At 37.1% G+C, this 27539-nt stretch overlaps 2 protein-coding genes across 5 annotated transcripts in view; one reads left to right on the forward strand and one right to left on the reverse strand.

The window, feature by feature from the left end:
- Positions 1–27539, reverse strand: part of RPGRIP1L (RPGRIP1 like) — a 96857-nt gene that overhangs the window by 28609 nt on the left and 40709 nt on the right. For 3 of the 4 annotated variants that reach the window (XM_059903740.1, XM_059903738.1, XM_059903741.1), the window contains exons 14-22: positions 27036–27153; positions 20528–20980; positions 17567–17718; positions 13036–13414; positions 9645–9832; positions 9449–9529; positions 8047–8148; positions 7450–7612; positions 6335–6408 (exon numbers count right to left, since the gene is read on the reverse strand). In XM_059903740.1, the coding sequence (XP_059759723.1) occupies positions 6335–6408; positions 7450–7612; positions 8047–8148; positions 9449–9529; positions 9645–9832; positions 13036–13414; positions 17567–17718; positions 20528–20980; positions 27036–27153 (1710 nt within the window). The remainder of the gene's footprint in view (positions 1–6334; positions 6409–7449; positions 7613–8046; positions 8149–9448; positions 9530–9644; positions 9833–13035; positions 13415–17566; positions 17719–20527; positions 20981–27035; positions 27154–27539) is intronic. The other variant, XM_059903739.1, reaches the window with a different exon arrangement.
- HNRNPA1L3 (heterogeneous nuclear ribonucleoprotein A1 like 3) lies at positions 13838–14835 on the forward strand. Its single transcript, XM_059905361.1, is given in 1 exon segment — positions 13838–14835. A coding segment is annotated over 1 exon segment (987 nt). The 5' UTR covers positions 13838–13848.

Consider the following 27539-nt stretch of genomic DNA (forward strand, 5'->3'; position numbering starts at 1 on the left):
ATGTTAATGACTTGATTTAATCCAGCCACTAAACTTTATGTAGCCTGTTAAAAAAGATGCTAACACTAATTATGCCACTTTGGAAAGGAACGGAGGGGACAAGCATTTCATTCTGACAAAGTGAAGCTCATAAATGTTGTAAATGAAATGAAACAAAATGAAGTAATCTATGATTAATTATACATCACAGACATGAAGAAAAGAGGAAGAACCAAGTAATATGTCTAAGTCCTGGGAAATCTGTTAGATTCCATTTAAGGATCAACATTTCTAAAACATAACTATGAGCTGTCAGATTCTGTAACATGAAAAAAAGAAACTGAATAATCTTAAGTTGCTTACACAGTGTAGTAGATAATTGAAATTCATAGCGTAATTGGCATAAATGATGTTTATCTAGGACACTACTCTCCCTCTCAATTTTGTGACATTATAGCTATAGGTAAAGGCAATTTAAAAAATTTCTACAAAGTGGAGGTCACCACAGAGTGGGGTTATTTAATTACTTTTTAACTAGTCCCTGTGCCTCTAAATCTATTCTTTACTTTATTGATAGCATGATCTTTTAAAATGTGATCCAAGAGTGCAAGCTCCACGAGAGCAAGAGACTTACTCCTCTTATTCACTGCTAAATTCCCAGTCCCTAGAATAAGGCTCGGGACACAGAAAATGCTCACTAACTACCTGTTTAATGAATGACTGATCTTCTTCCTCCTCCCTTAAAAATCCTCATTGGCCGCTCGTAGAACTTCAGGATAGACTTCAACCTCCTCAGATAATACACAGAAGCCTCAATGCTCTGGACATGACTATCTTTTCAGCATATTCTTCTGGGGCTCCCCATGTGTGCCATAGGCTTGGCCCATCCTAAAACCGCTCTGATTCTCAGAACAAGCCATGCTCCATATTCTCTCAAATTCTTATGCTTTTGTTTCTTTGGCCTATAATGTCACCTCCTCTGCTTCCACTAATTCCTAATCATCTTCAAGTCTTGGCTCAAGCTTCACTGACCCTAGGAAGCCATCCTTGATGAGGGTCCCTCATGCTGAGTTAGGCACCCCTCCTGAAGGCTCCCACAGTAGCTGTGCATTCCATTCTCCTAGCGCTGACCACTGCATTGTAATTGTGTTTGCCCTAGACTGTGAATTTTTTGAGGCTAGGGATTGTTTCTCGTATAATACACAGTAGATGCTAATGAATAAAGAATTGCTGTGAGAACTATAAGGAGATATTACATAGCATGTGCTTAGCATATATTAGACATTCAGTAGTACCTTCCCTTCCGAAGAAAGCTATGTATTCCTGTCCTGAGCCTTCTACCTGAAGCAGTTCTTAAAGAGGAGACAAAAGAAGAAACTAATGAGCCACAAGTATTTTTAGGCTTAAAAGTTAGTATCAACAATCAGATAAAATGACATCCTGTGTCTCCTGGTATCATGCACTGAAAAGGACACAGCGTTGCTCCTGTAGTATTCCTACCAAAACGAATAACCTGAATCACACAAATCCAAATTGAAGGACATTTTACAATATAAATGGCCTGCATTCTTAAAAAATGTCAATGTTATGAAAGACCAACTCAATGGAAGGCTGAGGAACCATTACACATTAAAGGAGGCTAAAGAGGAATGAAAACTAAATGCAATGTGTGATCTGGATTTGATCCTGGACCAGATTAATAACATGCTATAAAGGATAATACTGGGACAACTGGCACAATTTTAATAAGAACTGTAGATTCCAGTATTATTGTTCTGAAGTATTTAGGGGTAAAGGGGCATGATCTCTGCAACTATCAAATGATTCATTACAACTATGTATGTAAGAATGTGTGTTTATGATGTATACATACTGCATATAAGCATATATAGGAGAGAGAAGAGAAATGATTAAAAAAAGAGTATAAGGAAATGTTAACAACTGATGAATCTGAGTGAAACGTATTCAGGAGTTCTTTGTACTGTTTACGGAATCTTTAAAGAAAAAGGTTCCATGACTCATATTAAACGATTTGTAAAAGTAGCACACAGAAAAACTGGTACAATCACTAGAAAATGCTATATTTCAACAATATGATGATCTCTTATTTTGTTCCTGTGCTTACAGATTATACTATTTTACTGTATTTGTTATATAATTTAACAAAACTAAATTTCACCTATGAACATAAGATTCTGGTCATTACCTTCTACTAAAAGTAGAATTTTTAAAACCACATGGGAGCTGATTAATAGCTACCAAGGCATAAAGCATTGCTTAAAATAGCTGCTTGCAGCCGCATAGCACAGGGAGATCAGCTCGGTGCTTTGTGACCACCTAGAGGGGTGGGATGGGGAGGGTGGGAGGGAGGGAGATGCAAGAGGGAAGAGAAATGGGAACATATTGTTTATGTATAACTGATTCACTTTGTTATAAAGCAGAAGCTAACACACCATTGTAAGGCAATTATACTTCAATAAAGATGTTTAAAAAAAAAATAGCTGCTTGCTTTAAATGATATTCACACTTCTGAGACAGCATCTAAAACCATTATAGGAAGTCACATTTTGGAATGGTAGTGAAGGCTGTATTAGGCTGTAGCAAAGTAACACAAATTACTTTTCCGGAAGTAAAAAGGAAAAAACCCAGTTTACTACAAAGGAAAAATATATGTGTACATTAGAATTAATTGAATATTTTAGAGGAATAGCTCTTTCACTAAACTTCTTGGTTAAATCAAAGTTCTTTATTCTTAGTTAAGAGCACTGTATAACTGCACTGAGATGCTAGCAATGTTGTCAATATATACATGATTCTGTTGAAAGTCTGATACAGGACTTCTCAACCTCAGCACTACTGACATTTTAGGCCAGACAGTTCTTTGTCGTGGGTCCTACACTTTGCAGCATGTTTAGCAGCAACCCTGACTTCTAACCACTAGATGCCAGTAGTAGTCCCTCCCAGTGTGACAACCAAAAATGCCTCCAGACGTTGCCAAACTGTCCCTTGGGTGGCAAAATTGCCCCCAGTTGGAAATCACTGGTCTAAGATGACATAATTTAGATAACATTTCTCCATACTTTGAAAGTTATTCTTAGATGATGAATACAATGTTTAGAAAATAAAATTAACTGTTGCAATGCCTCCCTAGTCTCTCTTGGATAAAATCCAAAACATTTAGTCTTCACCATTGTAACTGAAGTCTTCTATCCCTTTCTACAGAAAGGCTGCTCCAGTTAGTGTATTCATGACTTCTGAAACATAATGTGCATCCCTGCCTGCAGTAAAAATGCACATGATTTTCTCCCTGCTGCCATATATCCGCATCTTTGAGTTGTCACAGTTAAAGCAGGACACTCCTTTCTACTGTGTGACTGGCCACAGCTGAATGGGTCCAAGGAGCACAACTGATAAAGATGGACCCAATCCAGAGGCTAGACGTGGCTCATCAGATCCTTCTCCTTGGGGCTGGGCGTTCTGTGTGGCTATCTTTGGGCAGTAAGCAAGTGAAGCAGAAAAAGTCAGCTTAAAATGAGAAAAAGCAGACACGAAACTATGAGAAAGAGGGTGGGTGAGCCAGCTTGTGGGCATATCCTTAATGAAGTCTATTGAAAAATCACTCCAAATTTCTCCTTCCTCTGAACTTCCTTAATTAGTGGCATGATTGTCAGCAAGTCAGCTTATTTCAAAATCTCAGTTTACTCATTTGGAAAATGAGGAGGATAGGCCCCAAACAGCTTTATTCTTTAGCTCAAATATCTATTAGTCATTGGTACTGTCTCCTGACATTGTTTTATATTGTAATTTAACTGCTGAATTACTACTTGACTTTTTCATGAAAACATCTTCCCAATGAATGTAATGTTTCCTGAGGGCAGGGCCGGAATACTGTATCTACCTCCTTAGGGAAGAGTGATCACAAACTGCAGATGGTGAATCCCTGGGAATCGCTGAGTTATAACAAGAGAGATGAGTACTGTTTGTAGATTGGCTAGATAAATATACCCCTTGGTACTAGTCCTGTAGACCCTAGGACTGATTCAGTATCTCATATGTTATATGTTATATGTTATGTTCGAAAGGCTAAACAATATAGCCTTTCAAAAATCGTGATGAAAGTAAGCAGAGTCTTGCAGAACTATTGAGAAAGAAATGTGAACCATGTGAGAAAGACATATCTGAATCAAGCTTGCAGGCTTACTACTCTTGATGTAATGAATGGACTGTTCTTAGTAAAATGATGTGATGGTTAAATTTATATGTCAACTTGTTTGGGCCACGAGGTACCCAGACATTTGGTCAAACATTACTCTGGGTAAGTCTGTGAAGGTATCTCTGGATGAGATTAACATTTGAATTGGCAGACTGAGTAAAGCTGATTATACTCTCTAATGTGGATGGGGCCTCATCCAATTAATTGAAGACCTGACTAGAACAAAAAGCCTGAGTAATAGGGAACTCTTCCTGCCTGACTGCCTTGAGCTGGGACATTGGTCTTTTCTTGCCCTTGAACTGAACTGAAACATCTACTCTTTGTAGGTCTCCTGCCTGCCTGCTTTCGGACAGGAACTCACACCATGGGCTCTCCTAGTTCTGAGGTCTTCCAACTCAGACTGGAACTAAGCCATTGACTCCCTTGGGTCTCCAGCTTGTAGACTGCAGATCTTGGGACTCCATACTCTCCATAATCACGAGAGCCAATTCCTTTTAGTAACTTTCTTTCTCTCTCTCTATAAATATATCTTATTGGTTCTGTTTCTTTGGAAAACTGACTAATACAAATGGCTAGACAGCTAAATTCCACACAAGAGGCTCATTTTCCCATTGATTCCCATTATCAAAAATTTCCAGTAGAGGGTAGAGAATTTCTCTTCACTGAAATAATTTGATTTATTTTGATAAAATAATTTAACAATTTCAGATTTGATAAAGCAAACGAATTAAACTGAATTGACTAAATGCTATAATTAAGTCTTCAGGCAACCATATGCAAGATTCTTTTTTTAATTTACCAATTTTGAACAATAATGATTCCATATATCAGTACACTATATGTTAGATGATGTTATTATAATTAATAATTATATAATAATAATTATAATAAAACTTTGGACATTTGAGTTCTGTTTATATTTATAATCATCTGTTTGTATTTGTCAATCACAGAAACAACGGATTTCTCTATTTTATGGAGGCATCTGTGACAGCTGAAATGTTCTGTTTTATGGGTTTGATCTGCAGAGAGATTAAGCTAAGAATGTGAGATTTTAAGAGTTGAAATAAGTATTGCAATTCTTAAAAATAGAGTAGGGGCTTCCCTAGTGGCGCAGTGGTTGAGAATCTGCCTGCCAATGCAGGGGACACGGGTTCGACCCCTGGTCTGGGAAGATCCCACATGCCGCGGAGTAAATGGGCCCGTGAGCCACAACTACTGAGCCTGCGCGTCTGGAGCCTGTGCTCCGCAACAAGAGAGGCCGCGACAGTGAGAGGCCCGCGCACCGCGATGAAGAGTGGCCCCCGCTTGCCGCAACTAGAGAAAGCCCTTGCACAGAAACGAAGACCCAACACACCCCCAAAAAATAAAATAAATAAATTTAAAAAAATAAATAAATAAAGTAGAAATTCTAAAGAAAAGGAATACAATGAATCATTTCAGGAAAATTAATGTAGATGAATAGAAAAAGCTAGCACTTTACTTACATTTACTTTATAAAAACTTTTTCTCCCCTTACAATGAAAAATGCTCTGGTAAGTGGGACACTTCCTATGTAAATTAAAGTATAATTTTCTTCTCAAAATTTCAGTTTACGTACTACTTTTCAGCAACGTGCTACAAAACAAGCGAAGTATACCTATATGAAATTAATTACCTTCTAAGGGTTTAATTTTTTGGCAGAATGAAATAACTTTAATAGCTTATCAGTGACATATTTAGATAACTTACACATGTGAATAGTCTATGAATTCACATGTGTAAGTTATTATAGTTTTAAATGCAATCTCACATTTTGAATTCTTTAAAGTTCAGATTTGATTTAATACATCTTTGTATAATGGTTCTGAAAAGGAGTCAGAGAAGTCAGCTGGTTTTAGCAAGTAACCATTGAAGCTACTGATGTTAGGTACTCTTAAACATGTAAGCAAAAATAACACTTACATGTTATGGTCTGTTACATAATGAAAGTGTAAATAAAATTTTCTTGCACTAGATGATTACTTGGATAAGATTATGATAACACATTAAAATTTTTCCAGAAATATTCTGCCTTAAGAGTTTCATACATGAAGACTGATAAACTATGAATGAAAAGCAGCTTTATTTCAGAACATTTCTGGTTGATATCAGGTTACTGACCTGTTTGATGCTCTTGGCGATAGGACCTGGAATAATACACTCATCACTGTCAGAAGCTGATCTGTCTTCTTCATCTGTTGAAAAATAAAATTTTATTGGTTTAAATCTGTTAAACCAATTATATTTGCACCTTGTGACATGGAGAGAAATAAGCATACATTACAAGGATAACCTTAAAAGAACAATATGGTAATCATGTCTGGATTTTTTTAGCAGTAAAGATATTTATATTACATTTTAGAAAAGAGAAAAAAATGACTGAAAAATTCCAGGTTTAGTTTTAGCAGAAACAAAGGAAATAAGAATGTAGCTTGTTCTAGTACAAAATTAAAAAAAAATTTTTTTAAAGAGAAGAACATGGTAATAATGTCTAACAGTCTAACCAATACTACTGTGTAAAAATCAAGTTATTCCTACTATTTAAAAACATTTTTAAAGGTTTTACAGCTTTGTTGCAGTAAACTGACATAAAATAAACCACACAAATTTAAAGTACAAAATCTGTATTTACATTCTGAAACTATATATTTTGACAAATATGTGACTCTGTGAAACCACCACCACAATTAAGATAGTGAACATATCTATCACCCCCCAAAATTTCCTCATGCCCCCTTGTAATCTCTCTCCTTCTGCACCTTTCTATTCCCGTTCGTCCTTCCCTAGGTAACCACTTAAATGCTTTCTGTCACAACAGATTAATCTGTTTGCCTTTTCTAGATGTTTATATAAATTAAATCATGATGCAAGTTGTCTTTTATAGGTCTGAGTTCTTAGTTTTAATTTTTAAAAAGTGAAGTCCTCTAGAATAACCCAGATAATAGTACTGAACCCAAAGAGGCTATAAAGTCACTTAAAATATAAACTGGGAACATGGTCAGCCACAATACTTGCATTCTGTTGTGGTGCTCCAAGTTGAAATAAGAAGATATGCAACAATTCCACCTGACCACAGCTGACTAGACTGACCTATATATCCCATCATTTCTGTCAAGAAACAGCTGTCAGGAAGTACAGTCACTGTTAAATGAAGATGTTCTATGAGGCATGCACACTCTAACAGATTAAATAAAACAGAGTTAAGGAAATAATGTTAATTTAAAAAAGAAAGTCACCTTCTGGTTCCAGTTCTTCAGTTATTTCTGTTTCATCTTCAGAAGAAGTCAAAGTTCGTTCTGCAAGCTGACCCTCAGAGAGTAAAGACACATCATCATCTTTTCCTTGTTGCACTTTCTCTGTATTCTCTTTTACCTTATCTACACTACTTTCCTGAGAAACCTGAAGAAATAAAAGCACGCTGATATATTATTGCTTAGATCACATTTATAGCATTCTTGCTGAAGCACTTGAATGATAATTAAGCACGTAAATATGCACTACATGCACTATATATATGAGTCATTAGAAAATAATCACTGAAGCTGTATGAATGAAAATATGCAGATAAATTAAAATGTGATTATAAACTAAGAATAAAAAAGCATTAATCTCAAAATGAATTTTACATTATACTTTAATTCACATATGTATTTACTACCTACTAATGTCTGCTTAATTGTAACTGTTATACTTGTCTTATTTTTGACATTTCTATTCCAAGGAAGTCATGTATAAAAATAGGATCAACGATATGATTTCTTGATCCATGTCAATGCAAAGACAAAGTCTTTAAAAAATAAACCTTTCAAGATAATTTTAATACAAACACATACCTCAGGAATATGTGAAACAGTTGGCATATTAATTTCTATTTCTGGCGTATGTTCCACTTCTGGTGAAATTTCCTTTGTATCTTCAGGAGGAGTACAGGTCTCCTTACATTAATGTGAAAACATGCATGTATGTTATTTTGTATTTATTATTAAATCCCAAATCATGATAAGACTTTTTCACACACACACACACACACGCACATGCACACTTAGGATTTACTCTCTTAATGATTTTCATATATAAAATATAGTAGTGTTAATTATACTTATCATGTTGGACATGACATCCCTAGTACATCCTTAGTACTTATTTATCTTATAACGGGAAGTCTGTACCTTTTGATCACCTTCATCCAATTGTCCCTCCCCCATCCCCTGCTTCTAGTAACCAGAAATCAGATCTCTTTTTCTATGAGTTTGTTTGGTTTTGAAGTATAATTGACTTACAACACTATGTTAGTTCCTGTTACATAACACAGTGATTCTCTATTTCTTTACATTTCAAAATGATCACTACAATAAGTCTAGTTATGATATGTCACCATACAAAGATACCACATAGTTACTGACTATATTCCTCACATTGTACATTTCATACCTGTGACCCATTTATTTTACAACTGGATGTTTGTATCTCCTTTCCTCTTTCATCTATTTGTTTCTCCCCCCCTACCCCTCTCTCCTCTGGCAACCACATTTGTTCTTTCTATCTGTAACTCTGTTTCTGTTTTGTTATGTTTGTTCATTTGCTTGTTTGTTTTTTTGGATAAGATCTCTTTACTTAGATACAGATTGAGAAGAGAAGAGGTCTAGGTCTGAAGTTTGACTGCTGAGGTACTTCAACATTTAGAGTTATGGTCCAGGAGAATGAGAAGAATAACTGGCTAAATTGGAGGAAAACTAGGAAGGCATGGTATCCCAGAGGCCAAGAGTAAAAGGAGCAAGTATTCCACTGTGTCAAAAGTTACTGAGATATTAAGATGGAGACTGAGAATTGGCCACTGTGAAAAGTGGCAAAGTGAAAGTCATTGTGGCCTTAGCAAGAGTGGCTTTAAGGAGGAAAAGTTTTACTAGTGTGAGCAAGGAACAGTATGAGGAAAGGAAGATGGAATTAAGACAACTTTTTGAAGAGTTTTGTTCTGTTTTGCTTTATGGTAAATGGGGGGCAGAGGATTTGGGCAGTATCTGGAGAGAGGTATGGGGCCAAAGGAGGGTTCAGATCAAAGAGCAAGAACATTTAACACTTACATACAGTGCCAAATTACAAAGGTAACATTTTAAGGGAAGAAGAAGTATTTTATTTATCTGTTTCCATTTAAATCAGGGAGGGTATACTATATCATTTATTCCGAATATTTGTTATGGGAAAAAAAAATTAGTATTTTGAGTGTTTACTACTTACAGAACGCTGATGTGGTGTGATATCCACAAAAGATACCTTCTTATCTTTAGGTGTTAAACGTCTTGGCTTAGGTGTTGGTGCCTAAGATAAACCAATATGTCAAACTGAGAATGATGAACATAGCTTTCAGATTTTTTTTTTTCTCTTTTATGTGGTTATTTACTTTTATAGGAAATTCAAAGTCACTGTTACTCACTACTAGCGTGCTAACAGAGGATGTTGGAGGTAGTCTTTGAACAACTTCAGACTCTTCTTTGTGTATGAAATTCCCTAAGTCTTCAGTTGTTATGGATCCACTTGGTGGAAGGTAAGCAAATTTCCATTTCAATATAACATGGATGCTTCCTGCAGGATGCTTTTTATGATCTGTTAACTCAAATATTCCTGTCAAATTACAAAAAGAATTTTAATTAATGCTAGAGTGAAGTTTTATTACCACAAAAATTAAAGAAGAGCAAAAAGAACTACCCACAACTTATTAAAAATAAGTCTGGCTTTTACTCACAAGTCAAATGACTTGAGAGAATAAAATAAGACAAAAAGATCTATGATAGGTTCATCTCTCAAGCAGACTGCTTTCAGAAGTTAAGGCCTCAGAGATAATACTGATTCAAAGATGAGATAATTGACTTATAAATATTTTAATTCACTGAAATTTAATTCAGAGATTCTTCAGAATTCTTAGCCTTCCACTAAGATATTATCTGGGTTATAGCTCAGATAACAAGCTTCATTTTGACTTGATATTCTTGTGTGTCTGTAGAAAAATATATTAAAACTTCAAAATTTCAAATAATTTATGTATCCTAAGGAGTCTTTATATTACTACATAATTCTAATTTTAAATACATTTTACTGGGATTTGTTAAATTATTCCAAATTAATAGTAGCACAGCAAAAAATGTCCATAAAATAAACAAACCACCCAAAACATATAGCAGTAACAAAAAGTATCACCTAGCTGAATACATAATATTGAGTCACAAATTTTAATCATTATACTAGAGTTTTCAGTATGAAAATCCCTGACGTGAAAAAAACAAACCTATATTTCAAGCATAACTTTTGTTTATGGGTATCCATTACTTGGTTCTCAAGTGTTTGACCCTTCTTTTAATGGCTGGCTAGGAAAGAAAAAACTAAACAACTCTAGACTTTAGGTAGCAAAAAGGATATAGGTGGAATATAGGGAGGTGAGAAACTTCTACTACAGGCACAGGTGAGACTTACAGAATGGCTGAGTGAAGAGATCAGTAAATATATTCCACAAAAAGCAATGATAACACTGGATAAAATGAACAGAAATAATCATTTAAGAACTCTGGAAACTGATCAAAGGTGTACAACAAATTAAGAAGCATTTATTTAAGAAAATCTACTGAACCTCAGTAAAGACAGTGGGAGTCAGAAAAGACACTAGTACGCTACTTGTCCCTGGCTGAATGTGAGACTTGTAGACTGTCTGAACTTTGAATGCATTACCCAAGCCATACACTGATCCATAGGCAAAGGGTGGAAGCCTGCCAGCTCAAGTTGTTTAAACACAACTCTCAACAACCACTGGCTGACCACTAAACTATGTTCAGGCTTAAAACTAAAACAAGAATAAAACAAGCAAACAAAAACTTAGCAGAGACATCAGTGGCTATAGTGAGGGAAAAAGACTACAGAAGTAGTCCAGGTGAGTCACCAAACAAACAACAACAGCAACAGGAACCCTGTGGAGGGCTGCAATCTAGAGATGCTACAATATAGTGTCCTAAATGTCCAATTTTAAACAAGAACAAAAATTCATGAGATATGCAAAGAAACAGGAGACAAAATGTCATCCACAGATACTTTCTGAGGGCATCCAGATGTTAGACTTAGTAGACAAAGACCTCAGAGCAGCTATTACAAATATGTTCAAAGAGCTAAAAGAAACCATATTTAAAGAATTAAAGGAAAGTGTGATGACAATGACTTATAAAACAGAGAATATAATAAAGAGATAGAAATTATAAAAAAAGAGAACTAGAATATATTGTACAACACAGGGAATATAGCCAATATTTTATAATAACTATAAATGGAGTATAACCCTTAAAAATTACAAATCACTATGTTGTATAGCTATAACATATAATATTACATATGAACTATATCTCAATAAAAAAAGAGACAGTTAAAAAGGAATTCTGGAGTTAGAAAGTATAATTACTGAAATGAAAAAATTCAACAGAGGGGCTGAGTAGGAGATATGAGCTGCAGAAAAAAGAATCAATGAACCTGAAGTATGATCAACAGTGATTATCCAATCTGAAGAGAAAAAATGAAAAAAAATCAACAGAGCCTCAGAGACCTGTAGGACACCATTAAACATATGAACATATGTGTAACAGGAATGTAAGAAGGGGAAGAAAGGGCAGAAAAAATAACTGAAGAAGTAAGGGCAGAAAACTCCCCAAATTTGGTGCATAACAGTACCCTACACATAAAGAAGCTCAAAAGATTCCAAGTAGAATAAGCACAAAGGGATCCACACCTAAATACATTAGAGTTGAATTGTCAAAAGCCAAAAAAAAAAAAAAAAAAACTTGAAAACTGTATCATGTAGAGGGGAACCATAATAAGATTAACAGATGATTTCTCATTAGAAACAACAGATGCCAGAATCAATTGTCTGATGTACTCAAAGTGGTTAAAGAAAATAAACCTGACAACTAAGAATATGATATCCAGCAACACTATCCTTCAGAAAATAAAAGCTAAAGTATAAAGACATTCCCAAATAACAATGATTAAGTGAATTCATTGCCAGCAGACCTGACTTACAAGACATATTAAAAGAGTTTCTTCAGGCTAAAAGCAAGTGACACCAGATGGTTACTCAAATCAACATGGAGGAACAGATGTGAATAAAGGTAATTACATAGGTAATTATGAAACACAGTATAAATATGTTTTTCCTCTTAACTGATTTAAAAAACAACTGTATAAAACAATAATTAAAAAATTATAATCCTGGACTTATAACATGTAAAGATAAAAAAATATATGAAATAGTAACACAAAAGAGGGGAAGGAAATAGAGCTATTTGGAGTAAGAAAATGACACCAGACAGTAACTCAAATCCAAATTTGGAAATAAAGAATACCAGAGATGGTAAATACGTAAGTTAATATAAAAGTCTCCTATAATTATATATATTCTCCCTTCTCTTAAAGGACAAAGTTATATAAAGCAATAATTATAACATTGTACTGTTGGGTTTATAACATATACAGGCATATTATGTACATATATATGACAACAATACCACAAAGGAGGGGGGAGGGAATGGAATTATATTGGAGCAGACTTTCTAAATTTTAATGGAGTTATTAGCATTAAGTTTGACTGTGGCAAGCTGAGGTGCATACTGCAATCCCTGGAACAACTACTAAGAAAATAACTAAAACAATATAGTATTATGGGCCCAAAGTTTAAGATTATCTGAGAAGGTTAGGAAGATTGTTACAAACAGATCATATCCATAACACTGAGGTATAATTTAGGTGGTGTTTTCTTTTTTAAACAATTTCATGGATTCAAGAAATAGGCTTACCTGAAATACACCTGTCATGTGCCAATGAAATCAGAGGCACATTGACTTTTCCTATGTAAATATCCTCCTGGGTATCACTATCATCAAACACATAAAAACTCAGAGACTCTGACTTAAGGTATCGATCCAAATCCATATTCATTGGCACTGGGAAACACATATGATCATCAAACTGTGGATCACTGCTACTGGGAATGATGGCTGTGTCATGGTCTGCAAAGTCAGAAAACTTGTACACAACATATGGGTGTGGCTGAAGGTGGCTTGCTCGGGACTGCAGGTGGCTGCAGCATCTTACTGTAACATGAAGTTCATTTAAGTTGCCATCTGTGGAATCAGTAGAACCGAGCTGAGCAGTTTTGGGTGCTTGCTGACTTAACTGGAAAAACATACATATTTATATTATAGTAATAATACAGTGAAAAGTAAACAACAGCTGCCAACCCAAAAACAAAATAATTTTGTAGATGGACAAAAAGCTGCAGATTTTCACTTCAAAGTGAATTTCTCAGTAAAAGACTCTTGACTCTTATTTAAAACCAATATTCTCTAGAACGTATGTACGGATGCTATTAGCAGCAAATATAGAAGACTGAGCATACATGTAGAGATTGCTGTTAAAACCAAATAAAGCCAAGAAAATAGTTAATCTGATGTTCTTTAATTCTATTTAATAATTAACAGGTAAAGTGAGCCGTTAGGTCCAAGACAAATGTCCCCTAGTTCACAATTTTATTAAGAGCTACTCCTTCCTTTCTGCCCGTGGACGCTGCCAGGTAAGCATCGTTGATGTCTCCCCCCTCCACTGCCGTCATGTCTAAGTCAGAGTCACCCAAAGAGCCCGAACAGCTGCGGAAGCTCTTCATCGGAGGTTTGAGCTTTGAAACAACCGATGAGAGTCTGAGGAGCCATTCTGAGCAATGGGGAGCGCTCACAGATTGTGTGGTAATGAGGGATCCAAACACCAGGCGCTCCAGAGGCTTCGGGTTTGTCACGTATGCCACTGTGGAGGAGGTGGATGCAGCCATGAACGCAAGGCCACACAAGGTGGATGGGAGAGTTGGGGAACAAAAGAGGGCCGTCTCAAGAGAAGATTCTCAAAGACCTGGTACCCACTTAACTGTGAAAAAGATTTTTGTTGGTGGCATTAAAGAAGACACGGAAGAACATCACCTAAGAGGTTATTTTGAACAGTACGGGAAAATTGAAGTGATTGAAGTCATGACTGACTGAGGCAGTGGCAAAAAGAGAGGCTTTGCTTTCATAACCTTTGATGACCATGACTCCGTAGACAAGATTGTCATTCAGAAATACCACACTGTGAATGGCCACAACTGTGAAGTAAGGAAAGCCCTATCTAAGCAAGAGATGGCTAGTGCTTCATCCAGCCAAAGAGGTGGAAGTGGTTCTGGAAACTTTGGTGGTGGTCACGGAGGTGGTTTTGGTGGGAATGACAACTTTGGTCGTGGAGGAAACTTCAGTGGTCGAGGTGGCTTTGGTGGCAGCTGCGGTGGTGGTGGATATGGTGGCAGTGGGGATGGCTATAATGGATTTGGTAACGATGGAAGCAATTTTGGAGGTGGTGGAAGCTACGATGATTTTGGCAATTACAACAATCAATCTTCAAATATTGGGCCCATGAAAGGAGGAAACTTTGGAGGCAGAAGTTCTGGCCTCTATGGTGGTGGAGGCCAATACTTTGCCAAACCACAAAACCAAGGTAGCTATGGTGGTTCCAGCAGCAGCAGGAGCTATGGCAGTGGCAGAAGGTTTTCATTACTGCCAGGAAACAAAGCTTAGCAGGAGAGGAGAGCCAGAGAAGTCACAGCGAAGCTACAGGCTACAACAGGTTTGTGAACTCAGCCAAGCACAGTGGTGGCAGGGCCTAGATGCTACAAAGAAGACATGTTTTAGACAATACTCATGTGTATGGGCAAAAAAACTCGGGGACTGTATTTGTGACTAATTGTATAACAGGTTCTTTTAGTTTCTGTTCTGTGGAAAGTGTAAAGCATTCCAACAAAGGGTTTTAATGTAGATTTTTTTTTTTTTTTTGCACCCATGCTGTTGATTGCTAAATGTAATAGTCTGATCATGATGCTGAATAAATGTGTCTTTAAAAAAAAAAAAAAAAAAAAGAGCTACTCTTTCAACCATTCCAGTTATTCTGATCATATCGCATTCTTAAGTGAGAAACCAATGAATTTGATGGTACCCACCCAGAGAGTTGATTTTGTTATATTTGGGTTGGCCCTCATCCTGAACCAATGTGATCTGGGGAAGCAGATACCTGAGGCCAAGGAACAAGAAAACAGAGTGAGAGATAAAACTTGGAGGGGTAAAACCTTGGATTGGAAGGACATTTCAGAAGAGAGATGAGCAAAGGGAGTTGCCAGGCAGGGTCAGAAACTACTCTATGGCCCTTTTTGGGACTATTACTCAGGCAGTCAGTGCACAAGTATTCTAGCAAACACCTGCATTGACTAACTGCTAAGCCTTCCATAGCTGATGTGATCTGGGACAAAGAATGTAGTGTTGCAGTGCCTTGTGGTGTTAGATAATTCTCTACCTTTCATATAGGGACCCCTCTTTCACTGCATTTTTGAATCTGGATTGAACATCTGGACCTTTTGATTCTAGAGAAGTTTATTGGAGAAGGAAAACAGAACCGAAGTCATAATCTCCTTGGTGGAGACATCTGGTGGTGTGGAGAGGGGAAATCTGAGAAGGGAATCACAACACTGCTTTCCCAGGGCTCGTTTGCATCCGGCTATAGAAGACTGAGTGGAAGGATTTACAAAGTACCCCCTCCGTTTCTCCCCCCCACCGAGTCTACCCACAAAAGCTGAAATTCCAACAGTAAATGACTCATTCAACCCATAAACTGGGAGTCTAAAACTCTTTAAACCACAAAAATTAATAAATCATGTGGTTTCTCTATCTCTAATTCCCTTTTCCATAACAGTGTTTCCCAAAGTGTGTTCTGAAGAATACTAGTCCAGAAGGATGATCTCTGGGAAACGGGTGCCATTCTTTAAGTTTCGGAATCAATGTGATATTAGTCATGGTTCTTTTAATTGAAAGTTATGGAAACTAATTCCACCCAGCAAATACAATGAAAAGAGACTTTTATATAAGGCTACAGGGTTATTTCATAGAACTGTGTAGCAGAAATGTGGTCGTATCTAAGGAAGGTAACGGGACTGGAAAACTACAGGAATTTACTCTCCCTCTAGTTTCCATTTTTCTCTGTACGCTTGCTCATTATTCTCTTTCCAGTCCCATTTTCTTTCCTTTGCCATTTAACATGGTAGCAGATGGCTGTCCCACAGCTCCCAACTTTACATGTTCCAGGCATGGAGAGTCTTGCTTTCTCTTGATCTCAGAAAGCAGAATCTGATTCGCTCAGCTGGGGGCAGGTGGATATTCCTGAATCATTACTCATAATTGGGTGGAGTGGGAGAGAACAGGATCACCCAACGTAAAGCTGGCCACTGGGGGCCCAGCCCCATGGATTAGAAGAGGGCAGGTCCAAATGAAAAAAGAGAATCATGACTTGAACAGACATTCCAAAACGTTTCTACTATATTCTATCCGTTTGTTACTTAACATAAGTGTATACTTTATGCTTCTTCTTGAGATTCACGTTATACATGAGAAGCCCTAAAGTCTAGGATCCTATTTAATGCTTCTCAATTCAGTGTTTTCTGCACTTATTGGATCATGGAATTCTTTTGGAAATATGGCTATTAAGACTCCATGAAACATAGTTTGGAAAATGCTGCTCTGAGGAATTGCATTCATACTTCTAATTCTCAGGAAAAGAATATTCATTTTATATTTTACTCTGCATTTCAGAAACCTAAAAGTTTCTGAAACAGCTTGGAAGAAGTTGGAAACAGTTGGAAAAAAGGAGAATAACTGAAAGTCCAATAATAGCTATCCATTTCCTTAACAGTAGAAATTATAATGAAAGTCACTTGATGTGTAATAATAGTATTGCAATTCTCTTTTTCGAAAGTGTCCTGGATAGCACAAGGGAGTTCCTTTGTGGTAAAAGAGCAATTCTGTATCTTGATTGTGGTGGTAGTTACATGATTATATACACATGATAAAACTGCATTGAACTCTGCTTCTTCCTACACACACACACACACACACACACACACACACACACACACAAGTAGTCGTGCACATGCATGCGCACATAAGTGCATGTAAAAACTTACAAAATCTGGATAAAGTCTGTAGCCTAGTTAATAGTACTGTACCAATATCAATTTCCTGGTTTTGATACTACACTATAGTTACATAAAATATTATAATTGGGAGAAGCTGGGTGAAGGCTACACGGGACCTCTGTACTATTTTTGCTACTTCCTGTAAGTCTATGATTATTTCAAAATAAAAAGTTAAAAAAAGCCACTTGATGGCTGTGAAAGAAAATGATTTCGGTTTAAAGCATGATAATATAAAGAAATACTATAAAATTTCTGTGTCATAAAAGGGTCGTAAAGTCAAACAAGCTTACCCATTGCATTTGCTCTGGCCCCTTAAAATTTGATGTTATATATCCCAAAGCCTTTGCCCGTTCTCGATAAAGTCGAATTGCTTGATCCATGGGAACTCTTAATCGGAACCAGTATTCCACTGTGCCAAAATTGGGGATGTCTCCTTTAGTTCCTACAAACCAATACATAACTCACTGTTAAAATAGTCCCATAAATCAAAATATATACCAGTAAAAGATACATCAATGGTATTATACATTAAAACTATAAATTTTATACTGAGTAAAATAATATATGACTTGCACAAATGATGTGTGATTGGCAAATAACGGAGATAAAGAAAATAAAGTTACTTCTGCAAGTACGAGTTCCACCGTATGTTAAATATTATTAAAAAACTATGTCAAACTACATTTGAGGTAGTCCGGTTTATACTATTTCAATCTTTCTAAAATATAAAGAAAAATCTAAACATTGAGTCAAATACTCCACGGATTCTTTCTGATGCTTTTTCTTTTTTAACAAGTTGCACTCAATGTAGTCTGACAGATACAAAACGAAACCTCAAAATTATGAATGGAATATGAATTCAACTTTCGAGAAATCTTTGGCACCTTCCCATTTTCCTACTGTGCCGTAAGTATAGGGAAAAACACCATAGCTATGTCAAATCTATACCGTATGTAATATACCCTCGCATGTCTGCCCTGTACACCCTCTTGCTGGGGTTGTAGTTGTAGTACGCCTTCTAACTCAGGCAGCTCTTTCTCTTCCTCTGTGACGATTTCCTCTAGGGCTCCCAGGAGACTTAAGAGCTCTATGCTTCCTTTGCAGAAACGAAGAAAGATGTCCTCATTAGGGCACTGACTGCTTTGGCACAATTGGCAGTTCACCAGTCTACTTCTCCACCACACTAAGTTTTTTGAGGGCAAGTTCTTCTGAACCATGTGACTATACCACCTATGCAATCAATAAAATAAAATCCCTCCCCAGAACCTGAGTCACCTTCCTTCCTTTTTTTCTTGGTCACTTAAAAAAGTTTTCCTTTTTAAAAATTTATTTATTTTTTGAATTTTATCTTATTTTCTATACAGCAGGTTCTCATTAGTTATCTATTTTATACACATCAGTGTATACATGTCAATCCCAATCTCCCAATTCATCCCACCACCCCCACCCCCGCCACCCCGCCTTGGTGTCCACACGTTTGTTCTCTACATCTGTGTCTCTATTTCTGCCTTGCAAACCGGTTCATCTGTACCATTTTTCTAGATTCCCCATATATGCGTTAATATACGATATTTGTTTTTCTCTTTCTGACTTACTTCACTCTGTGGGACAGTCTCTAGGTCCATCCACGTCTCTACAAATGACCCAATTTCGTTCCTTTCTATGGCTGAGTAGTATTCCATTGCACATATGTGCCACATCTTTATCCATTCGTCTGTCAATGGGCATTTAGGTTGCTGCCATGACCTGGCTATTATGCACCCTCCTTCCTTCTTGAAAAGGTTTCTTCACTTGGCCTCTAGGATACTGTATACTCTTGGTTTGTCTCCCACCTCACTGGCCACTCCTCAGTTTCCTTTGCTGGCTCTTCCTCTTCTTCCTGAACTCTAAATTTTGGAGTCTCCCAAGGCTCAGTCCTTGGTCACCTTCTCTTCTTTATGTATACTCACTCTCTATGTGAAATTATATAGGCCCAAGGCTTAAAATATATTCTGTATGCTAATGAATCCTGCTTTTATATTTCTATCTCTGACCTTCAGACTAGTATATCCAACTGCTTAGGTGACATTTCCACTTGGCTGTCTAATAGGCAGGTCAGTCTTAACCTGTTCAAACACAATTCTTAGTTTTTTTCCTCAAATTTGTTCCTTGCCCAGGTCTGTCTCGATAAATGGCCTCATCATTGTCCCGGGTGCTCACACCAGAAATTCTCGCCTCCTTTGTTTCCCTCATTACACTACATGCAATTGTTGAGCACGTTTTCAAGGAAGAGTTAATCAAATAGACACTGAATATAACCAATTCTTATCACTACTTTCATTACCGTCGTAATCCAAGCCACCAACATCTTTCCACAGATTAATGCAATAGCCTGATAATGGTCCTATCTTCTTGCTTGGCCCATACAGACTGTTCTTCCCACAGCACCCAGGGCGATTTTTCTAAAACCTATGTGAGATCACGTTACTTCTCTCCTCAAAACCACCCAATGACTTGCATCACTCAGAGGAAGAAAAAGTCCAAACACCTCACCATGACCCACAAGGCTCTACAGTGAGATCTGGTCCCTGCCTATTGCTTTAATCTCATCTCTGCTCTAGCCACTGGCCTCCTTGCTGTTCCTCCAACATGGCAGGTCTGTTCCTCCCTCAGGCCTTTGTACAATACTTGCTGTTTCCTCTGCTGGAAACATTCTTCCCCTGGATCCTGACGTGGATCTTTATTCAGGTCTTTACCAATGGCACCCTGTAGGGAAGCCCTTATCTGAATTAGCAACCTTCCATCTCCCTCTTTAGCCTCTTGCCCTGATAATTTTTCTTCATATCTAATGATATGTTTATTTGTTTTATGGCCCATCTTCCCCTCTAGAAGGTAAGCTACATGAAGGTAGGGGCTCTGTCTTATTTACCACTGATCACTGTATTCCCAGTGCTTAGTAACAGTGATAACATGATAAGCTCCTTAAAAAACTTTGATAAATGTACTACAATTAATGTTTAATCAAACAAGGATATCAACATGGTAAATAAACATTTGTACTAATAAGCTTTAAAAAATTAATAGCCATTGTACTGACATTATTAGTGACATTTAAGAGAGTCCAATCAACTGTGGGCAGCTATATCAGATAACGCTGTCCTTACGCTAAAGGCACCTTGAATCTGAGAGAGAAGATACTAATGTGGAACACCATATTAATGTATAAACCAATCAGTGCTTCAAACAGCCAAAGTTTGTAAGATTGTACTCACCAACCAAACTTGCTGTGCAAAATATTCGACCGCTTTTTTCTAGAATTTCATGGAATCTCAATTGACATGCCGCGATTGTTTCATAATCTGTGCTGTAAGCCTGGTGGACCTCAAGAGTAATAGTATTTTTCTGAATGTATTGTAAGAATAAGTCATTAACATGAACGAGATATTGAGAAGTAAAGTTATATTCTGGGTGAAGGCCCCGCACTATGGGAGTTGTCTGTAGTTCAAAATCATAGAAAGCATAGGTACAGAAGGTGACAGGCTCTTTATCTCCAGATGCCTGTAAAACTTCAGAAGAAAAGGTTACTTTGTTGATATGGATTTCAAGTAGGTTTTCGCCTCGTTCTAAGTGAATGGTTTCATCAAACTCATCAACGGAGTCATCTGGCATGATTTCTGGTTTAAATTTGTACTGCTTGGTGCCATACGCAATATCCTTTAATTGGGCTGCAAGAGAAGACACACAGTTTCGAGGTTTTAAAGTATTGACATATAAAGATACAAACTGGCTTTTGAAGTGGTAGGAAGTCTGAGTGCTTTTGGTGTATAGTCTCAATCTTAAATTCTATGACTATACTGTTTTTCTGTAAATGATGCTGTATTATAAAGAAATCATCATTTATTTTGACATCACTTATTAAAAAAAATTACCACTTAAGGGGTTATTCAGGCTATACCAGAGAAACAGAAAAAGAAAAAGAAAAAAAAAAAGGCCCTTGAATGAACAGCTGAGGTAAATATTTAGATTTCACTGCTCCTTTGCCTCTGCTCTATTATCTTCTCTCCTATAAAGTCAATTCCTCTTTCCACTAGCTCCTTCCCTTCAGCTTATTAAAATATATATTTTTCTACTTTTGGGGAATGATGGATATATTGGTTATCTTGATTATGGTGATGGTTTCACAGGTGTATACATAGGCCCAAACTCACCAAATTGTGCACTTTAAATAGTGCAATTTAAAATGTGTTCATTATACTTCTAAGAAGCTGCTTTGAAAAAAGATATATCTCTTTATAGATTAGAACATTCCCTCACACCATATAGAAAAATAAACTCAAAATGGTTTAAAGACATAAATGTAAGACCCCAAACTATAAAACTCCTAGAAGAGAACAGAGGCAGAACACTCTTTAACATAAGTTGTAGCAATATTTTTTTTAGATCTGTCTCCTACGGCAAGAAGTAAAAGCAAAACTAAACGAATTGGACCTAATTAAACTTAAAAGCTTTTGCACAGCAAAGGAAACTATTGACAAAATGAAAAGACAACCTACTGAATGGGAGAAACTATTTGCAAATGATGCGACCGACAACGGGTTAATATCCAAAATACATAAACAGCTCATACAACCCAGTATCGACAAAACAAAAAACTCAGTCGAAAAATGGGCAGAAGACCTGAATAGACATTTCTCCAAAGAAGACATACAGATGGCTGACAGGCACATGAAAAGATGCTCAACATTGCTAATTATTAGAGAAATGCAAGTGAAACCCACAATGAGATATCACCTCACACCTGTTGGAATGACTGTCATCAAAAAGTCTACAAACAGGGGCTTCCCTGGTGGCACGGTGGTTGAGGGTCTGCCTGCCAATGCAGGGGGCACGGGTTCGAGCCCTGGTCTGGGAAGATCCCACATGCCACAGAGCAACTGGGCCCGTGAGCCATAATTACTGAGCCTGCGCTCTGGAGCCTGTGCTCCGCAACAAGAGAGGCCACGATAGTGAGAGGCCCGCGCACCGCGATGAAGAGTGGCCCCCGCTTGCCACAACTAGAGAAAGCCCTTGCACAGAAACGAAGACCCAACACAGCCATAAATAAATAAATTAAAAAAAAAAAAGTCTACAAACAACAAATGTTGGAGAGGATGTGGAGAAAAGGGAACCCTTGTGCACTGTCGGTGGAAATATAAACTGGTTCAGCCACTGTGGAAAACAGTATGAAGGTTCCTCAAAAAATTAAAAATAAAACTACCATATAATCCAGCAATTCCATTCCTGGGTATATACCCAGAAAAAAATGAAAACACTAATTCAAAAAGATACACGCACCCCAACGTTCACAGCAGCACTATTTACAATAGCCAAGACATGGAAGCAACCCAAGTGCCCATCAACAGATGAATGGATAAAGAAGATGTGGTGTAATACAAAATGGAATATTACTCAGCCATAAAATAGAATGAAATTCTGCCATTTGCAGCAACGTGGATGGACCTAGAGAATATTATACTTAGTGAAGTAAGTCAGAGAAAGCACATAGTGTATGATATCACTTATATGTGGAATCTAAAAACGATACAAATGAATGTACAAGTAAAACAGAAACAGACTCACAGATACAGAAAACAAACTTGTGGTTACCAAAGGGGAGAAGGAAGAGGAGGGACAAATTAGGAGTATGGGATTAACAGATACAAACTACTATATACAAAATAGATAAACAACAAGGATATATTGTATAGCACAGTGAGTTAGAGCCATTATCTTGTAATAACTTATAATGGAGTATAATCTATAAAAATACTGAATGACTATGCTGTACACCTGAAACTAATAATGTAAATCAACTATGTTTCAATAAAAAATAAAAAGATGTATCTCTTTCTAGATACACATTTCCCTCGCCATGTTACATCCAAATTTCTAAAAAGAGTAATGTATACTTGTGTCTACAATTCCTCATCTAACAGACTCTTCAACTTCCTGCAAAAAGCATCTGCCTTATTTTTCTCGTGAAGCTACTCTAGAAAAGGTCACCGATAACTAACCAGTTTCTAGATTGAATGGTCCTTGTGTTATTTGAGTTCTTTGCTTAATTGACACTGATGACCACATCCTCTTTTGTGAACTTTTGTGAGCTTTCATGTCATCGTCTGCCCTGCTTCTCCTCCTACCTCTCTTATTCTTTAAGGGTTTCTCTTTCTCTGCTAGTTTGCTGGGGTTCTGTTTTTATCCTCTTTTTAGTCTACATATTCTCATGAGTAGTCACACCCCCTTTTATTTATTTGAAATATAGCTGATTTACAATGTTGTGCTAATTTATGCTGTACAGAAAAGTGACTCAGTTATATACATATATACATTCTTTTTAAAATATTCTTTTCCATTATGATTTATCCCAGGAGATTGGATATAGCTTCTTGGGCTACACATTAGGACCTTGTTGTTTGTCCATTCTAAATGTAATAGTTTGCATCTACTAACCCCCAACTCCCAGTCCATCCCTCTCCCTCTCCCCGTCCCCCTTGGCAACCACAAATCTGTTCTCTATGCCTGTGAGTCTGTTTCTGTTTTGTAGATAGGTTAATTTGTGTCATATTTTAGACTCCAGGTGTAAGTGATATCATATGGTATTTGTCTTTCTCTTTCAGACTTACTTCACTTAGTGTGATATTCTCTAGTTGCATCCATGTTGCTGCAAGTGGCATTATTTCATCCTTTTTTAAGGATGAGTAGTATTCCACGGTATATATGTACCACATCCTCTTTATCCATTCATCTGTTGATGGACATTTAGGTTGTTTCCATGTTTTGGCTATTGTGAACAGTGCTGCTATGAACATAGGGGTGCAGGTACCTTTTCGAATTATAGTTTTGTCCAGGTATATGCCCAGGAGTGGGACTGCTGGATCATATGGTAGTTCTGTTTTTAGTTTTGTGAGGAAACTCCATACTATTTTCCATAGTGGCTGCACCAACATACATTCCCACCAACAGTGTACACGGGGTCCCTTTTCTCCACACCCTCTCCAGCGTTTGTTATCTGTAGACTTTTTAATTATGGCCATTCTGATCGGTGTGAGGTGGTTTCTCATTGTAGTTTTGATTTGCATTTCTCTAATAATTAGTGATCATAACCCCTTTTATGACTTCTGTTACTATCAATATACTGAAGACGCTCATATTTCTATTTTTAATTCAGATTTCTTTCCACAATTCCAGATCCACACATCTAGTGGCTTGCTGAGCCCTCTATCTAGATAGCCCCTAGGCACAACAAACTCAATATACCCAAAGCAGAATGGCTCATATTGTCTTCTAGTTATTTCTGTACCTTGAATTTCAAGTGATGATGTTAGCCTTCATCCAGCTGCCTAAGCTAGATATCACAGTGTCATCCTAGGTTCCTCTTTTTTTTTTTTTTTTACTCTCCCCACATCTGTAGGGTCACTGCTATTCAAAAATATTTCCTAAGTCTTTAGCAAATTTGTCCCTGTCCTCTGCATCTCCACTGATGCTACCTTACTTACACCCTCAGTGTTTATTACCCAGATTATTAAGGGAACCCAATTCCTTCCTTCCTTCAAATTTTACTCATTCTTCCCAATACCTATAGCATAATCTCCAAAATGAAGTTCTGGGTGTACTACTCCCTACCTAAAAAATTCCTTGGTGCTTCTCTAGGTTAATAAGGTTCAGACTCATCAGGGTGGCAAACGGGGTCTTCAGGATTTGGTTCTTACCAGCCTTAAACCCAGGTTCTTCTCCATTTAATAATCCTGAGTTCCAAATAGACAGATCCACATGCATTTTCTCAAATGAATGGCAGTGCTTCACATTTAGGGCATTTTTACCTGCTTCATCTACTTCCTGGAAAGCCTTTCATTGTTTTTACTTAGTGGTGAATTCTGTCATCTTTAAAGCCTCCAAACCTACTGTGTAGGGTCCTCCCTGAATCTTCAGGTATAAATAGGCATTCTCTCCTCAGTGTTTCCTTGGTAGCTTTTGCATTTTTCTAACTTCACACTCTTCACAGTAAAGTATAACTGTCTACTTACTTGTTCACAACTTATAAGTTCCTGGAGGAAAAAGCCCGAGCTTTTTCCCTGTTTGTATTCTCACTGCCTAGCACTTTGCTTAGGATACATTAGGAACTTGAGCATGTTTATGGAATCAATCAATGAATTTAGCACACAGATAAAATATATTGGTAAAGACCTAGTGAGGCTTGAAAGGAATGAAAATCTCAAACTATGTGACCTCCCTGTTATTCAGGAAAATTTCATTAAGTGAATTTTTATTGAGTACTACTTGAGATAAAAGGTACACACTGCTCTTTGGCTTTGGAAAACCCTGTTCAGTCAGATGAAGATAGTTACTGAACCCTTCTACTTAGAGTAGTGGTTCTCAGAGTGTGGTCTGGGAACCCCTGAGGGTCCCTGAGACTGTTCTGGAGGTCTGTGAGTTTAAAACTATTTTAAAAATAATACTAAGATGTTATTGGCCTTTTTCATTCTTAGTCTCTTACAAGTGTATAATAGAGTTTCCCAGAATCTATGTGATGTGTGATATCATAACAGATTGACTGCAGAAGCAGATATAAAAACCCAGCTGTTTTCTATTAAGACAGATGCTGAAAAGATTTGCAAAAATGTTAAACAATTAAACAAATTTAAAACCATGTCGCTTGTCTACTTCTTTGGTATGGAAAATATACCTATTAAAAAATAAAACTGTAATTTATGTTAACATGTAATGGGTTAATTATTATTATTTTAGCATGCCAAATATTTTTTAAATTTCTCATTTTTAATTTCTAATATGATAAATATCATGAATATAACCCATATAAACATAAGGGCTTTTGGATTCTCAGTGATCTTTAGGAGAGTAAAATTACTGCTGGCATAGATCACTGAATTTAAGTACTGTATGGCAGGGAACATGAAAGAGAGACAAAGTACTTATCACTGTAGAACTTACTATGTTGCAGTCATAGAGAATATGCAAAACTGCACCGGTGAAGAACACTTACATAATACAATCCCTAAACATATTTTTTGAGTACATGAGAGTAAAAGTGGCAAGTGCTGAGGCAGTGTTTTTCAAAGTACAGTCTTACACCTGCATCTGAATTGCTTGGAATTATTTCTAAATATATAGAATCAGAGACCCCAAGATCTCCAGGGGTAGGGCCCAGGAAGCTACCTTTGAAACAAGTTCCCCATGTAATTTTCTTACTTGCTAAAGTCTGAAAACCACTGTAAGGGCATTTCAAGTAGAGGGGTGGCTAGCAGTAATTGGAGCCAGCTTTCTGGCATGGGCATGCATTTAGTTAGATTTTGAAGCAGGGAAGGGTATATCTTGGAGTCAGAGTAGAAAGGAGGTTCAGATGGAGCAGACAAAGCCCTGGTGGTGGGACTGAACAAGATGAATCTGACAAAGAGCAAGCAGACTTGTTTGGCTGAGATGCCTAGCTTGCTTAGAAGAGAAATTAGAAATGATGTGGTTAAATTTAGTCTGTGGTACTTCATGAAGTACTTTGAAATCTTGCCTGCAACACCGAATTCAAAAAGCAGTAGTGAATTACTAAAAATTCTTGAGTAGAAAAGTATCAGATAAAAACAGCCTTTCTGATAAATTATTATTATAGTTAATAAACTGGGAAAAAAAAGAGCAAAAAGAAAGTGTGAGTGTACATTTGGATGACATTTTCAACTGTTGTAAAAATCCACTTCTCTAGTTACTGTGGACAAAGAATTGTGCACGTTGTACCTTCTAGTTTCTGGATGCGTGCAGCCCTGATATCAAGAAGGTGGACATACTGTTCCACTCTGAGTTCATAATCTTGCTGCAAATTTTCCATCTTCTGGGTCACTGCCTCAACTTCCATCTAAAAAAATAGAGATAACAAGTTTCATTACTCAGGATTTGTTCCATTTTCATTTGTTAAAGCAACTATGATTCAAGCATTTTTTAGATCCTGGGGATACCGGGAGCTATAAGCCGTTGTTTCCTGACTTCAAAGAGCTTACAGTTTAGAAAATTATGCTTGGCAGTGTTCATTAACCAGGAGTAAAACCCACAAAACTCTGGGTCCCTTTTAAGGAGTGGTGCCCCATTTGTTAGAAGCTAATATAACAGGCGGCTGTGGCAGGACCAACTGCAGAGCGTGCCGGCGTTGGTGAATACGTCGCCATGATTCATTCTCTAAAACCAGGCACTGAAAAAATTACTTGTTTTAGAACTCGTTAGTCGGGAGTATCTAGGTACAAGGCT

Source organism: Balaenoptera ricei, chromosome 19 (assembly GCF_028023285.1).
Source record: "Balaenoptera ricei isolate mBalRic1 chromosome 19, mBalRic1.hap2, whole genome shotgun sequence".
Taxonomy (NCBI): Eukaryota; Metazoa; Chordata; class Mammalia; order Artiodactyla; family Balaenopteridae; genus Balaenoptera; species Balaenoptera ricei.